Below are 16,447 nucleotides of genomic sequence, written 5' to 3'. Positions count from 1 at the left end.
GCGTTTAATGACATCTTACTCAACTCGAGTCGGTCGCTCTCATCTGAAATTTGAGATTTAAATCCGGTGGAGTCCTTGAAAAAAGCTACTTTACAACTAGAAACGGCAGGAAACTTCAAGTTAACAACCAACAACACGACTCTAAAGAGGTCTGAGTTTAAACAGGATAGAGGAAACTTCTACCTGGAGCCACTTGAACTACACTCCGTCAGGTAATGTTGATGGTTTCGTTGTATTTGTTTTGTTTGTTGTGTTTTTTCCTGTCAGACTCAGCCGAAAACACCATATTACCACCGCGACGAACCGTGTGTCTGTGTTGAATTACCATAGCCTAACTGTAGACTGTTTTCCTTCTTTGACGCAGTTTTATGTTTTTTATGTGTGTTTTTCTCAGTAGTTATACTTATAATGGGATACATAAAGGTCACCGCGATTTTATCCAGTAAACGGCTTCAGCTTTACATCACAAACAGTCTTTAAGGCTGAGGTTTTTTTCTCTTATTTTGCTGTAACAACCCCTGTTATGACAACAATCCGGAAGTTTGAGGGTAACTTAAACTACCCATGTGCCCTGGGCTATTCTGTGTCTGAAATATGTTTTTCTATTATTCCTCTCACTTCATGTGTTCCTACGGATCAATATCCAACAACTGGCTCGCTGATCATCACTTCCTCTCCTCCACAGCTGCTGGTCATGGGGGACATCAATAAAGGGAAAAAGTCATTTGTCCAGAAATGTGCCCAGTGTCACACAGTGACAGAGGGGGGGCGCCACAAGGTGGGACCCAACCTGTGGGGTCTGTTTGGGAGGAAGACAGGACAGGCGCCTGGCTACTCTTATACACAGGCCAATATTGATAAAGGTATAAATCAGTGCGCTTTAGCTTGTACGGAACACCTCAGTTCCAACCTATTGATTTGCAGTTGATTTGCAGACTAGCTGTACATGCATGTAAATAACTAACTGATCAAGATGCAACTAAAGCAGCAGGCAAATTAAGGCAAATTAGAAACACAAGAGAGCACGTGTGCACCCTGGATGTGCTCTCTTTTGTCCTGGATTAATATGGAGGAGGGGATAGATACATGCTACAGGTAAATTAGTAATGATTCTTCCTAGATCCTGGTCGACTGGTGGAGTCACAGTGAAGTTTAGTCACGCGACAATAAAAACAAACTTCTACATTTGTATGTGGGTGTTATTTTATGAGGCTGCAATGGTAACCTCTGTTGTATGGCCAACCTGCTCAACCAACTGCAGTTTTTAAAGGAGTATACAGGAAAATGTTCATCATCCATAGTGTGTGTTCATTTATTTATTTGTTTCAGAAATGCATTTGGTAGCATTGAACGAGAAAGAGTTTTCACTTGTTGCCTTTACACGACTGTAATGATATTTAAAAAAATCTGCATCCCTTTGTATTAATTATTAATTTGTATGGATTTCAAAGCAGAGTTTCAAATAGTTAAGCCTATGTATGTCTATTACAGTTAGTACTACAGAGCTAAGAAGCGTCTTGGATCCTGACAGTCAGAGCAGCAGGTCTGAACAAGCAGGACATCTGACTCTAAACTCTGCTTAAATGCGAGGCAATAAAACAAAACCATTAGATGTGTGAGAATGCAGATGTGTCATATACTGTACAAATAAGATAATACAAACCTTAACGTGTGTTTTAATGTGTGTTTTTGTTTTGTTTTAGGTATCATATGGGATGAGGAAACTCTGAATATCTACCTTCAAAACCCTAAGAAGTACATTCCTGGTACCAAGATGATCTTCAGTGGGATCAGGAAGAAAAAGGAAAGACTGGATATTATAGCCTATTTAAAGGACGCCACCTCCTAATATACTGACTAACACAGAACACTCTCATACAGCTGTGGACAGAAGCATTGCATTACTGTACATTTACAAAGAAGAAAAATAGAGTGTGGTCTATTTACAATAGTTATTTAAAATTTGCATCTCTGCATCTTACAACATTCCTGCCACACTGTTTTTTTTATGTGTAGGAGACTGTTTTTAATTATCATATGAGTCAGCCTTTGTGCAACTTCCAGATTCTTCTCAGTCAAGGCTTCTTAAAGAGGAAGCCGTCCTTTGGGATTTTCTAAAAACAGAGTTGTGTGTTTAAAACCATTACTACTGCTTGCAAAAAATACACAATTTGCATTTTCGCAACTATTACAGCACTGTTGATCACTGTTTCTTTAAGTTTTGTTTCTTTTTATATTATGTTTACTACTTTAGTCTCTTTCTGTTTATATGTAGTTTTCTTTTAGAGTAAGGGTAGACTTTTAAGTGGGTAGACTTTGACAAAGTGTTTTGTGTTTAATGGTGCTGGACTGCCTACTTTATTTTCTCCTCTTTTCACAGCCACTGGTTATAATAAATTTTATTGTCATACAGTTGCACTTTAAAATGACTATGTTTTGTATTTGCACATTTTCTAAATTCATGTTTTTCTTTTTACTTAACGGTAAGATTTACAGAAAAACAGATTATTTTGGTTAAAGTAATATTTACAGTTCTTAAACTTGGCCAACTGCATTTATATTTTATTCTTTTTTACTGAGCTAATGTTTTGTACTCTGTTATTTCTTTTCTAAACAATACCTTGACCATGAGTAAACGGATGTGGCAATAAAAAACCTGGTCCTTTCCACAGTGTGATGTTGTATGTACACATAAATTCAGTTATAAAGAAGATAGATTATTTGCTGTATATTTATACAGCAGGCAACACACATTACTAAAAAAGAAAATGATGTCAAGGATGTGTTTCTTTCACCTGTCACACATACATATATCACAGTAAGTCAATAACGGAAGTGAAGTTATGTAAAAGTATGAAATATTGATTTTACTATTAATTCTTCCATTAGCCTAACTAAAATATCCAGCAGATGGCGCCATTTCACTGCTGAAGAGACAATCAGCACCTCTAGGGACGTAAAAACGTGCCAAACCGAGGGCAAGCATGCTGACTTAAGACACCAGTGGCAGCCCAGTTATTCTGCCAGCTGTACTGAAGTCGGTCCAGATGACACAACAGTTAATGCCGATCCAGAGCCGCTGGGACTGAGGAGGCTGCCTCCGCTGTGTTGGCTCCACTCAGGTCCTCCTTCCACAATTGTGTTGTTATTGACCGGCGGAGGGAAAGCAGCGGGTCGATAAGTGGATCAGATTTATTAGCGGTCCATATTGCCTACAGCACGCCAAATGTCAAAGGAGCCACAGTCTGTGGGACCGCACACAGCACATTTCATTTAGAGGAGCGCCGGACTGCGCGTCTACAAGTGCGGCGCAATTCCAATTGAAAGGTAAGAGGGGTCTTGTGCATTAAAAGCCATTGGATGTAGATGACATTGCTTCCATTTAACGCTCCTGTATCACCAGGACATTACGGCATGCTGTACGTTTAATTAGAATAGAGAGGGAAATGTTGAGCCATATTAATGACGATATGGAATATTGATTGAATCCTGTGTAGCATATTTTCTGCAAAACACACGTGTTTCAACATTATCATTGAGGACTTCTAACATCTATTTGCAGCCACTATTATTGACCTGCACGGACCAGATGAAATGTGAGCACACTGAAAATGTTGCGTGTGAATGAACATGTGGCAGCCTTACTATTGTTGACTTCTGTCATAAAGTGGCAGAAGTCATAATAAGCCTGAGTGGCAGCTCGCCCCGCCACCCGGTCTAATTCTGGCACAAGGCTGAGGGGGTGGTGGTGCACGGCTGGAATTATAGTGGTGGCTGCATCTGCTGCAGTGTGGAGCTGCAACAAGTTTATTATGCTATGGAGGAGAGAGTGAGAGAGAGAGAGAGAGAGAGAGATGAAGGGAGTGATCAAATAGTGACACCCTCTACAGGGAGTAAGGAAAAGTGACAGCTGCCAGTAAGTGCATTAAGCTCATGCAGCAGAAATAGAGTGTGTGTGTGCGTGCGTGTGTGTTTGACAGCTTATGTTGTGTGCTTTAGGGGAAGTAAACCAGCAGGATGGAGGATCTGGTCAAACTTGCAGTGTCCTTCCACATTCTCTTGTGTCCTGCGTGGGCCCTGTCCCGTCACTCTTCCATGGACAGCATGCACTCAGCCCGCTCAGGTAAGTTGTGTGAGTGTACTGTAAGACTGACAGAAGGAACACATGATCACACATATATCATGGCAGACTGTCAGTGACAGATGCCTGCTGTTTGTCAGTCTTCCCCTCAGCTCTCAGGTTGCTGGAGGAGCCGTTGAGGTTTGAACCCTGTTGTCTCATGTCACCGCCTCCGCCGCCGCTCTTCCCTCCGCCTCCTCGGCTGTGGAAGCGGGGCAGCCCCGTAGGTGTTCGCACAAAAACACACACACACACACCTGCTTGCATAAATAACACCTCATTTACACATATTGATATGCTCACAGTAGGCCTCTGATTAAAACCCTGTTCTCTTGGGTTTTGTGTATGTTTGATTGAAGGATGGTATCTTAGAGCCAATTGTTTTTGGAGGAGAGGAAAAGAAGAAACAAAAACCTGTGATATCTGGGTGTTCACCTGGACCTCCAGGACCTTCAGGACCCCAGGGCTCAGAGGTAGGGCCTTAAAAATAGCATACTACACTGTGTTGGAGAACTCACATTAGAGGTTGTACCCCTTAAGTCTAATTAAATCATGGTACATCCATCAGACAGTGTAATCAGCCTGCTGTAGCCCTTTTAAGACAGTGGATGGAAATATTATTAAACAAGCATGGAAATGAAACAAAGACCTTTGTAGTATTGATTTTTCAACAAATGTCTATTAGAATATGGGATATATTGGTATATGATGGATATAAATTCGGTTTCATTTTTCAGGGTCAACGCGGATTACCCGGTATAAGGGGACCAAAAGGGGAGAAGGTGCGTGTTTGTTTTTATAGGTCTTGAAATATGTCTCTAATGTATTTTGCTGTAGAAGTATTTGTGTGTCTGTCCTTGTGTTGCTCTCTGCTCTAATGAGCGCTACATCTCCTTTCCTCTCATTTGTCCTCCTCCAGGGAGAAATTGGACGTCCAGGGTCAAAGGTGAGCTGCTCATCCCCTCCTGCATGTCCCGTTCTCTCGCTCCCCTCTCTCTGTGGTCCATCTCACATGTCCTTGGAATAATGGGATCTGTAAATTGCTCTCTCTGCCTCCGCTGTCCCCTCTATGCATCCTCAATCTCTGTGATGTGATTTGTCTATTGATGTGCTCAGAATATCCTCTGCAGCTGCTAAATGGGTCATGCTACATTAGTCTCAGTAGCTGCTCTAACCACGTAGCAAAGCTTGATCACATCCCTGGATGTCTCCCGTCATCCTCCCCCTCCTGACCTCTCTATCATTCCCCCCTTCTTTCCTTTTCTTCTGCGTCTTCCTTCTCTCTCTCCTCCTTTCCTTGGCCTGGCTCCATTACTCTAATACTGGACTATAGTCCTGCTGATCCAGGCTCTCCAGCACTCCACTTCTGCACTTTAATCTCCCTAAGTGCTTCTGCTCTCCATGATAAATCACTCCACACAGCAGCAGGTCCATGGTGTCTCTTCAGGCTGCTGTTTTAATGACAAGCAGCTAAATGAGAGCACGCTGCTAGCACGGCAGCAGCTCTGGGATAGTCATCCAGGTGTCACAGAGATGTGAGGCTGTTGTGCAATATATTTGGTTCTTCTGCTTGCAGGGAACTGGCAATAGAGCCAGATCAATTAAGCCTTTATTCCTGTCCACTAATTAGCAAATCTCAGTGGCATTGTCAAAGCTTTGCATGTTAGGTTTTGTCCTCTGTCATGTCCGATTAGGTCTTACAGTTTGACTTGCTTATTTGTTTCCGACCCTTATTTAACCTTGTTAGTCTTTATTAAAATCAGTAGCTTTATTTCAGGGGACACAGGGCCATAAAATAAGCATCCAGAATAACATAAAAAGTGGCAGATCATTAGTATATATGGCAAATTATGAAAGCAGAAATAAGTACACATTTAAAGGGACAGCTTAAAATAAGCTTATTTGACGTTGTCCCAAGTGTTAGATGAGAAGATCGATACAGGGAGAAGTTGGCAGGCAACCTGTGGAGACTCCAGGAAGTCACTACATAACGTGAGCTTTAGAGGTGTTGGTAGGCAGATTTTGTTACATTTCGACAAAGCCAAGCTAGCTGTTACCAACTGCTTTCAGTGTTTATGTTAAGCTAAGCTAATCTAAACGACTGCTGGCGCCAGCTTCATATATTTCTTGTAGACAAGATTGATATCTCTTGTCTCATATAAACCTTACAAGAAAGTGAATACACCTGTTGAACTATTTTAGATCATGTCTTATTTTATTTAATAAAAAAAGTTTAGAACTTCCTGCTGTTGAAGACAAGGCAAAATTCTTTATGCAGTTTACAGCAGGAGACCAATGCTTTCGGTTTCATGTTGTTCAATGAGGAGGGAGCAGAAATAGTTGAAGTGCTGGCAGTGATGCTTGTGTTTCTGTAGGGTCGTACAGGGGCTCCAGGCCTCCCAGGGAAACCAGGACTAACAGGATGGCCTGGTCCAGAAGGGCCAAAGGTAAGTCTCATGGTATACCTCTAGGTGATAACACAATGGGGGGTACAATGGGCTCCTTATTGGTGCACCAAAGCACATTAAAAAAGTCTGCTGGTTTTACACAAATATATATGGAATGGTTTTTTTTAGGGTGAGAAAGGGGATCCAGGACTTATGGGCTTACCAGGACTGAGGGGACCACCAGGGACAAAGGTTAGTCACATCTTTAAAACATCATAGATTATCAATAGATGTTTTATCTTAACTGCTTCTGTTATATTTTCATGTCTGTTTTCAGGGTTTGCCTGGTTACAAAGGAGATAAGGTAAGTTAAGAATCACTTATCAGAATGCAGATTTGTCACCACAAAACTATTAAATCATTCATCATAAATTCATTTATTTTTTGTTTGTTTTATTTTTTTTAAAGGGGTCTTACGGTGACCCTGGAGCAGCAGGACCAAAGGGCGATAAGGTTGGTGGAACTCATTTGTATATATTGTGTAATATTGTGGTTTGTGACTTTTTACAACCCATTTATGCTCAGGTTTGACTATGAGCACTTCACCTCATTCTGTGTTAATGGACTTAATTTATTTGATTAGGCAGTGAAAACAATTATTGGTTAGAATCCAAAGTGGTTCATGACTTCAGACACTTTCTTTCAGCTCTTTAGGCCTTGAGTCCTCTATCTCAGTGACAAATTAAATTAACATTAAACATTTTCCGAGTGCCTTTTCTCACATCAAGCTCTTGTTTTGTCTCTGTTTAGGGTTCCATTGGTTTGCCTGGAATGCTTGGGCAGAAGGTAGGAATGATTCAATAACTAATACAGTAAAGAAATGATTAAAATTAATTATTCCTTAACACCTCTCCCAGGGTGAGCAGGGACCAAAGGGAGGGCAAGGAGTCTCAGGGAAGAGAGGACCGACCGGACGGCCTGGGAAGAGAGGCAAACAGGTAAGGAAAGGCAGTGATGAATGATGATGTTTGGTACCCTCTGTATGTTGATTCTGTGTGTAAGATAGATGTTGGCGTCTATGTCCAACACATTTAAAACATATTCTAGAGTGTTGCACTGACACTGCTCTATCCTCTCACTGGCTAATTAAGTCACTCAAGTTTTACTTCCAGCTCAAAGTATAGACTTCCAACAGGGCTGTGGGGTCTTTGGCATCTCAGAGTCTACACATTTATATATGCACACACACACACACACACACACACTGACATATTTGTTCCCATGGACTAGATTATCACAGCTATGCACAAGTGGCATTGGCATGTAGGTCACCTTCTTTGTGTGTGTGTGTGTGTGTATGTCTGTGTGTGCATGTGTATTTTCTAATACTGGGATGTTGCCTGGTTTGTACAGGGCATGAAGGGCCACTCTGGAGCCCCAGGAGCCATGGGCCCCCCAGGTCCTTCAGGTCCAAATGGCCATCCGGGGCCACCTGGTCCTCCTGCCTCAGGTACAGTACTGTAACTCATGCACTCATACACAATCAGCCTCAAATTACAGTTTAAAATGTATATTTTTACAGTATGATATAGTGTTACACACTTTTCTTCTACTTTACTTTCTTTTACAGGTCTCTATCTTGTAGGGGAAAAGGGAGAGAAAGGTTATCCAGGTCCACCAGGTCGATGTGACTGTGATTCCAGTCTTGGAGCAAATACTGCTCCTTTTGGAAGCTACACACAGCGTGGTGGCTCCAATAAAGTCCCTGCAGTGAGACCCAACTCACATAAAACTTGTTCCTTACAATATTACCATATAAACTCAATCTATGTTTGTACTGAATCAGTTATTACTCATCAGCTTCCACTTTGTCCTGTATGTGTGTGTGTAGATATTTGTGGTAAACAGTGAGGAGGAGATGGACCGTCTACATCTGGAGAACGCAATAGCATTCAGGAAGGATCAGAGGTCGCTCTACTTCAGAGATAAAGATGGATGGAAGCCCATACAGGTAACAACTATTAGAGTGATATGTAATTGCAATAGTGAGCTGTGACACTACAAGTTTTGTAGTGTACAAGCTGTACTTTTTTTTAAACAGTTGCCAATGAGCACATCATTTATCATTTACAGCTTACAACTATGTGTCTACATTTGAAAGTTTATTTTTGATATTGGAAACAGATGATTTAAAAACTCAAGGTACACTTGACACAGCTTTTTAAAGAGCTTTCCCACAGTCTTCTTCAGTGGATAGAGTTGCTCAGTTGTCATAACATCTATTCATATGACAACTGAGCAAATTCCATCTGCTGAAGAAGACGAGATGCGATTGAAAGCTCTGGAAGTAGCTAATATGTGGACCTTGAGTTAAAAAAAAAATTGTCCAATGGGCTATATTTGGTTGAAAATTGTTTTAGACATCTATTATATGTACCAGGTTACATGAAACGTGTACACCTAATAAACCCTAGTTTTAGCCCCAATCCTTTGGCTGAAAAGGCAAGTTATTGTTTGTTTTCTTGCAACTTGTCAAGCCCTTCCAGACGTTCCAGTCCACAGAGAAAGTCCCGGACAGAATTGGTGTGTGTGGGGACGGAAAGGTGCAGGCTCAGCATGGAGAGGAGTGTGATGATGGGAACCAGATTGTAACTGATGCTTGTCTCAGTGAGTTACATGCATCTCTTGCTCAGTTGAACACATGCGCACTTACCCAGTAAAGACAGAGAAAGTAAAACACGATATTCACAGATAAACTTGACACCCCTTTATGCAATGTACGGTGTACCAAGAATTAGGATAAAAACTATGTTAGTCTAAAAGAACACAACTATTCTTTAAATACACAAACACCACCACGCTGTCACATATCCAGCTGCTCATAAAATGTCCTGCAGAGCCTAACTACAGTGCACCACAGAGTCTGAACCCACATGGCAGAGGATAGAGGGAGTAAGCAGCATGAAAGCTAGCCTTGATCTTTCATTAATCTCACCCTCTCTTTCCCTGCCATCCTCTCACTTTTCTCTCCTTCTCTGTTCAATTAAATTAGCAGGAAAATGCTGTATTGGCATCACTGAAACACGCAGGAGTGCCAAAGCAATTAGTAACGTCATCTCTCTCCCCTCCCTCCCTTGATCTCTCCTAACTCTGCTACTACGTTCTCATCATCCCTTTCGTCGATTCAGACTGCAAGTGGGCCTACTGTGGAGATGGCTATCGGCATGATGGCATGGAGGAGTGTGATGGAAAGGACTTTGGTTATCAGAACTGCAAATCCTATCTTCCTGGGTATGTTCACTGACATCGTACACAAACATACATTAACTGTACATTTATTTGGGTACACCTTGCTACTATAGGCCAGCATTTCACAGTTATCTACTACAAGAGAGCACAATGCAGTTCCTTTTTCATCAGCACGTTTATACTGCACACCCATGTGGGGATTTTAAAGGTCACTTGAATGAACTACTGTACTTTTACTGAGATGCATCTGAAACGTTTTAGATGCTTCAATCACACAACTCTGCATGCTTTATACACATGTTTAAATGAATAGTTCAACAGTGTGTGGAAATATACATATTTGTTGTCTTGCTGAGAGATTGATACCACTCTCATGTTTGTAAGCTTAGTATGCAGCTGGGAGGTGGTTAGCTTAGCATATATAGCATTAAGACTTAAAGCAAAGTAAAACGGCTAGCCTGGCTCTGTCCTAAGATTAAAAAAAGGCCTACCAGCACATCACTTATTTATTTCCTGTGACTTCCTGGAACTCACTGCTCCTGGCCAAGAACCAGTTGCTGCACGTAACTCTCTGTATAACCACGACCTATAATTTTGGAATGTCTGTCATTGTAAAATAAATAAATAATTTTCTGTGTCTTCTGCAGGTCTTTTGGGCAGCTCAGATGCACCGACTCTTGCCTCATTGATTCCACTGGTTGCAAGTATTTCACCTGAACTGGAAAGTGAAAAAATAGCCAGATTGCAATGTTGCAGTTCCTCTTTGTGATCATGGGGATTAAACTTCTGATTCCTACTGAAGTCTCACCCCTTAAAAAATAACTGACGGACTGAGAGAGCACTAAAGGGAAGCTCTTGTGCCTGTTCTGAGCCATGAAAAGTAATGGGAGTCAGCTTTGAATCGACTGTCTCCCCTGGAGGCTTTAACTTCTTTAATTGCCTCAAAGGAAGAGCTTCTTGTTACTGTCACTCTATTGGCTGCAGCACTGTTATGGACACTGGTGAGGGTGGGGAACATTTTAATGATTTAATGATTGTATCATATGAAATAGTTAACAATGTGTATGACTTGCTGACTGTTGATGCAAAAATAAGCTATGTTCTAAACTTCCTCCGTAATGAGGGAGAGAGGAAAAAAAAGAGTCTATAATATTATGGAAACTATTTGTACTGTAGTATGCAAATCAGGGGTGTGTCAGTGTTTTTTTTCCTTTGCAATGTATAACAAGTCATGTATTTATGAAGTGCAATGCTGTGATATTGCATGTAAATGTGTACCAATGCACAGCAGACTGCTTTTACCAGTGCTGTAAATGTAGGCTACTAGCCTCTTGAAGTGAATGTTCAAATATCCGACAGGAGGAAAATGAACGTCATACTGCAACAGCAAGAAAAATACCTTTGATTATCAGCAGCAGCATGAGAGAACTGCTCAGTTACATCTAAATTAATTCAGCAAAATATGATTAGTGGATAATCTGCCTGCATGACTGTAAATTAAACACTGTACTCTAATAAAGATTAGGCTTACACTTCAGAGTCCTCCCCCACTTGATTCAAAGGGGACCTGCGAGAGGGCGGGGTTTATGAACAAAAGCAACCAATCAGTCGAAAACTTCCTGCAACAACATGTATGATGAAACTGCCACGTAGAGGAGACGCCACACGACATTTGTTCAAACACTTGAGTTCATGTGTTTATCCTGCTGTTCCTTGAGGACGGTTAGTGGCGGCATGCTGCTGGCAGTGCTGAGCTGGTTCTGCTCCACCCTGCTGCTGTCTGTCAGCGGGGGGAAGCTGCCTGAAGCCGAGGTGCAGATAGAAGTTCTGCACAGACCTTTTCTCTGTCATCGAAAATCAAAGTATGGAGACATTCTGCTGGTGCATCATGAGGGATACCTCGAGAACGGGACCATGTTTCACTCCAGGTATGTTTCACGAAGGCCTAACAGTCTTTGAACACTGCGGGTAATGTGGGTTTGAATGTAAGAAGGAGTTTCCAAGAGGCTGAGAGGAAGTTCTCCTACATTATTCCAGGTAGTTCCTGTTGATAGTTACTGTTTTATTATGTTAAGCAGGTGAAATGTTCTGCACTCACTCTTCTTCAGTTTCTCTGGTCCATGTCATGTAATTGCGCGCGTGTTAAAGCTCCTCGGTCAAGCCTCCTAATGTCACGTGATAAGACATTTTAAAGGGTCAGTTCACCCAAATTACAAGAATACATTTTTTTAATATATATCTTTTTTTATTTCCTTATTAGCTCCTCTCTCTGTCTTATTTGCTCGTTTCGGGCTATAATGTAAAGTTATTCAATTAAAATTTAGCCTAGACCACATCAGGCCTAAGTACCTCTGCATAATTTTTAAGTTATGCACAAAAACAATGGTGTTTGATGTATGCAAGGCATTATAGTTGGCAACTCATTACTTTAAACACCTCAATAAAATATATAAGCTACAAGAATACATATTTTGGAACTTTTGCCATCCACAATGGAGGTGAATGGGATTTTGTCTATGGTGTTCCAAGAATTGAAACAGAAAGAACAAAATGTATGTGGAAAATGGAACAAAGGTAACATCCCATACTCCATGGTATAATCCACACACCTAGCTGTGAACTTTTTTAATTTTTGCACTGGAACTTTGTTCTAAAGAAGAAATAGTCCCCACTAAGGTGTTCCTGTAGGCCCTGACACATTGCCTCATGTTGCCTGTGTCTTGGCCAAAAAGTGACACAAGAACCCCACCAACTACAGCAAACGGCCAACTAGCACATATGTTTTGCACCAGCACAAGAGGTAATAACTCTTCATACCTGAAGGTGGCAGTAGTCTGCATTAATCTTAACACTGGAGGCGGTAGAACACTGCTTTTCAAGTCTGGTGTTGAGGTAGTCTTTAAGCACAATGAACAAATTATGGGCAGCAGATCTCTGAAATATATCTCAAAACCCCCCGTTAAATTTGACTGACTGAGCAGACAGTAGGGGTAAGTCTGGTAAAATGGGTTGTTTTTTGTGATTTGGGTGAGCTGACCCTTTAATTTCTGAGATCAGTAATCTGATAGAATTGTCAGTAAGAATTATTTATTTTCATTCTGTCATGAAATAGTTTATAATTTATCCCTTTTTTCCATCCAACTGGATTCATCTCAGAACTCATCAACCTATAATATAATAAAATACATATTATTTACATTTTACAGCCAGGGGAGGGAGAACTCCACTTCTATTGTTACTACATGTTATTGTCTCTAAAGGGGGTCTGCCGGACCTTCTGACAGTCCATCCTTTTTCAGACCTGTTACTCTCTCTGTGTCTGTGTCTGTCCACCAGTCGCATTCATGGTGATAAGCAGGCCGTGTGGTTTACTCTGGGCATAAAAGAAGTGATCAAAGGCTGGGATAAAGGCCTGCAGGACATGTGCTCTGGAGAGAAGAGGAAACTAGTGATTCCTCCAGCCCTGGCCTATGGGAAGGAAGGGAAAGGTACAGTAGCGTTTTGTCCATATGCATGAAAGCTTCAGTGCATGCTGCTGTACAGATAAATGCCACTGAAGTGCTTAAAGTTTTACGAATGTGTAATATTAGTGCATATACTATGCATGTCTGTATATTATACTTGTTTGTCTTGTTTTGAATGGCTTCCTAGGACTCCCACACTGAATGAAGGTTTCATAAGTCCACTTTTTCTCAACATGGAGCATGTGAACAATACTATGCATTGTCCTGGTAAGCACACGCCACCCTAACACATAACATCCATCTCTTCTGTGCCTGACTAACTTTTGCCATGATAACAACAACCGGAATGACTTGACATTAATAATGCAACCTATGCTTGCTTCTCATTACCATGTTTCTAACTTATTTACTAACAATTTAACCTTAAATGTGTTGCTGCATTCACTCACAAAGGGGTACCCAAACCAGTCGTTTCTTACAGAAACCTCAGGTGATCAGTTTTAGCTGACCTCTCTTCCTGTGCTGTTGTCCACGGTCAGGTAAGATCCCACCTGAGAGCACAGTGACCTTTGTCATCGAGGTGCTTGAGATCAGAAATGGGCCAAGGTCACATGAGTCCTTTCAGGAGATGGACCTCAACGATGACTGGAGGCTCTCCAAGCAAGAGGTGAAAACAAAGATTGTATTGCTCATGTTTTTCCCAGCAAACATTTTTTACTTTGAAAACATCAATTAGCCAACCTTTTTCTCGACCGGCTCCACCTGCATTTAAAGGTCCAGTGTGTAGGATTTACTGACATCAACCTTCCCTCCCTTCCAAGCACAAAATAGAAACTGCGGTGGCCGCAAAATGCGCACAAAATGCAAACGGCCCTTATCTAAAGACAGTGTTTGGTTTGTCCTTTCGGGGCTACTGTAGAAACATGGTGGTTAAGCATGGCGGACAGCTGCAGCCTCTGTAGATAAAAATAGCTCTTTCTAAGGTAACTAAAACACAATGACTCTTATTTTCTTATTTTCAGGTCATTATACACTAATGAAAACAGCTATGAATATTATATTCCATTTCTGTTAGTAGATCCTCCTTAATATTACACACTGGACCTTTGAAGAGCTGGACTAACTGGAAAAGTTGAACACAGTTCAATGCGGTGTCTCAGTATTAAAAAAGGGCACAAATAATACTGTAAATAGACCTGATATATGGGCCCATCTAGGCTTGTCAGAAAAATAGATGTAATAAGAAATGAGATAATATGATGTACAACATTTAAAGTTTTAATAGTCTAATAATACAAACACTATTATTACAGTAATAAATGTACATAATTACTCAGCTATTCATTGGCACTTTGTGTAGCCAAAGATTCAAGTAGGTAGGTTAAGGTTTGCAGTAATTTCTGCACCATTTTATATATTGTTTTATGTTTGTTTTTATTTATGATGAATTTACACAGCAATTTGGACTAAACTGTTAGCTGAAGTTAAAATTTAAGATTTCATGTTTGACAAAAGAAAAATCTGTGTGTTAGAATTTTAGACTTATCCTTAATTAAAAGGATGAAACTGGAAATGGATATATTTGTCAGTCTCAACACAATTCAGATGTTTTATTTTTGTTCTATTTCATTATATAAATATAGTGTCACTTGAGTCCATTTTTTTTTCCCATCTCAAACACGCACACTCATTGTCTCACTCTCACCCCATCTCCCAGGTGAAAGAATACCTGAGGAAAGAGTTTGAGCGTCACGGCTACCCTCCCAACGACACTCTGCATGAGAACATGGTGGAGGATATCTTTGCCAAAGAGGATGAGAACAAAGACGGCTTCATATCCTCCAGAGAGTTCACTTACAAGCACGATGAACTTTAAGCTCTTTTTCTGTGCCACGACTCACTCATGCAGCCAAGTTAATGGTGGAAATACTTTTGAGTTTATTGCAAACACACTCTCAGGTTACCTTAAGGTATTTCCATTTTATAGAAGCATTGTGTTTGCGTGGGGTGTGACATGTAAACTCCTTCTATATAAAGATTTGCGTGGTGGGATTTGAGCCAGCGGGTTTTTTGAATCAGATTATTTCATTTATTTTTTGTTAGATAACAAGTCTTTGCATTTTTGTGTGTGTTGTTTCATTCACAAGTACCTTTCAAACCTTCTGTAGCACATTTCTATATAAAAAAAATTAGAGCAGGCTAAAATGGTTCATCTTGCATAAACCTTTTTAAGACTGTATTTTCATTTGTTTGCAGGGTTATCTGTGGTAAAAGAAAATGGGTGAATGCATGTAGTGGTTGTGCATCCTGCAAGAAGATATAGATGCTAAATTTGGCTGTGGAATTAAGGGAAATTCTACCAGATTAATGCAGGTGACCTAGTAACCAAAATAAAATTTACAACAAAACTATTTAATGACAGACATTATGACTGTCATTAAAAGCAGAACGAGCAGGTGTATCTAATAACATAAAAGCGTCATTCCATTTCAGTATGCACAATACTGGTACACCTCAACGGAATCTGGCCATTATTTATGTTATTAGAGTAGCCTGCATTTTAAAGGTGAAACTATATGTGAGAAAGTCATATTGCACATGAATACACTGCAATACCAAGCAGAAATGATAGTCAGTCTGCTCTACAGCTTTGTTCTGATTTCTCAAATGCACATGAAAAAATATTACATTTTAAACATATTTGTATAATGACAAATTCTCTCCGCTGACAAAATTGTCAGGCCAAAGTGAGATAAGTTGTATTTGTTATTTTTAACAATGTGCTAGAGGCTGTTTTCAAAAATTGCACACAGGACACAAGTCTTAAACTAGAAAATGTTCCCACAGAGAGACTAGTATCTAGACTGTCCTGTTTCTATAACTTTGGGGATAACTTCTTTTACAAAAACACTTCAAGATTAAGATGATCTCTTCTGTTCTTAAGAAGGTTTTAATGTCAGTCTCTATTTTACAACCAATGTGATCAATAAAGTGACATCTTTCTTAACAAAATACTGTGGTTTATTTGGTGGTCACACCTTGTAATACTTTACACATTGAACCAGCAGGTGGCACTGTCTTCACAGGTGTTAGTATTGGTTAATACACTGGGAGAAAGGAAACACTATATCTCATTCATTATCTATTCATAATGGTGTAACTTAAAACAGATGCATTCCCATAATCCTAATAATATATTTCTTTTACGGATTCATTTGTTATTTTAC

General features: G+C 40.3%; 3 protein-coding genes across 3 annotated transcripts; all 3 read left to right on the top strand.

Annotated features, from left to right (window-relative positions):
* The first annotated feature begins 8 nt into the window (after positions 1 to 8).
* Positions 9 to 2,667, top strand: LOC118342919 (cytochrome c-a). The gene is made up of 3 exons (XM_035681614.1): positions 9 to 212; positions 686 to 863; positions 1,704 to 2,667. The coding sequence occupies exons 2-3, from the start codon at positions 695 to 697 to the stop codon at positions 1,847 to 1,849; spliced, it is 315 nt and encodes a 104-aa protein (XP_035537507.1). The 5' UTR covers positions 9 to 212; positions 686 to 694; the 3' UTR covers positions 1,850 to 2,667.
* Positions 2,668 to 3,998: 1,331 nt separating this feature from the next.
* On the top strand, positions 3,999 to 10,558 carry wu:fc38h03 (acetylcholinesterase collagenic tail peptide). The gene is made up of 17 exons (XM_035681619.1): positions 3,999 to 4,123; positions 4,222 to 4,349; positions 4,480 to 4,593; positions 4,858 to 4,902; positions 5,040 to 5,066; positions 6,496 to 6,567; positions 6,697 to 6,759; positions 6,845 to 6,871; positions 6,976 to 7,020; positions 7,318 to 7,353; positions 7,425 to 7,505; positions 7,921 to 8,017; positions 8,138 to 8,277; positions 8,399 to 8,518; positions 9,045 to 9,174; positions 9,696 to 9,798; positions 10,404 to 10,558. The coding sequence occupies exons 1-17, from the start codon at positions 4,018 to 4,020 to the stop codon at positions 10,471 to 10,473; spliced, it is 1,404 nt and encodes a 467-aa protein (XP_035537512.1). The 5' UTR covers positions 3,999 to 4,017; the 3' UTR covers positions 10,474 to 10,558.
* An 803-nt stretch (positions 10,559 to 11,361) lies between these two features.
* On the top strand, positions 11,362 to 16,232 carry LOC118342910 (peptidyl-prolyl cis-trans isomerase FKBP14-like). The gene is made up of 4 exons (XM_035681599.1): positions 11,362 to 11,684; positions 13,093 to 13,244; positions 13,760 to 13,887; positions 14,938 to 16,232. The coding sequence occupies exons 1-4, from the start codon at positions 11,449 to 11,451 to the stop codon at positions 15,094 to 15,096; spliced, it is 675 nt and encodes a 224-aa protein (XP_035537492.1). The 5' UTR covers positions 11,362 to 11,448; the 3' UTR covers positions 15,097 to 16,232.
* The last annotated feature ends 215 nt before the right edge of the window (positions 16,233 to 16,447 follow it).

This window comes from Morone saxatilis, unplaced genomic scaffold, assembly GCF_004916995.1.
Source record: "Morone saxatilis isolate NCDOM2014 unplaced genomic scaffold, NCSU_SB_2.0 Contig9, whole genome shotgun sequence".
Lineage (NCBI taxonomy): Eukaryota > Metazoa > Chordata > Actinopteri > Moronidae > Morone > Morone saxatilis.
The sequence above is the reverse complement of the archived record's forward strand: the minus strand, read 5'-3'. Positions and strand labels throughout refer to the sequence as shown.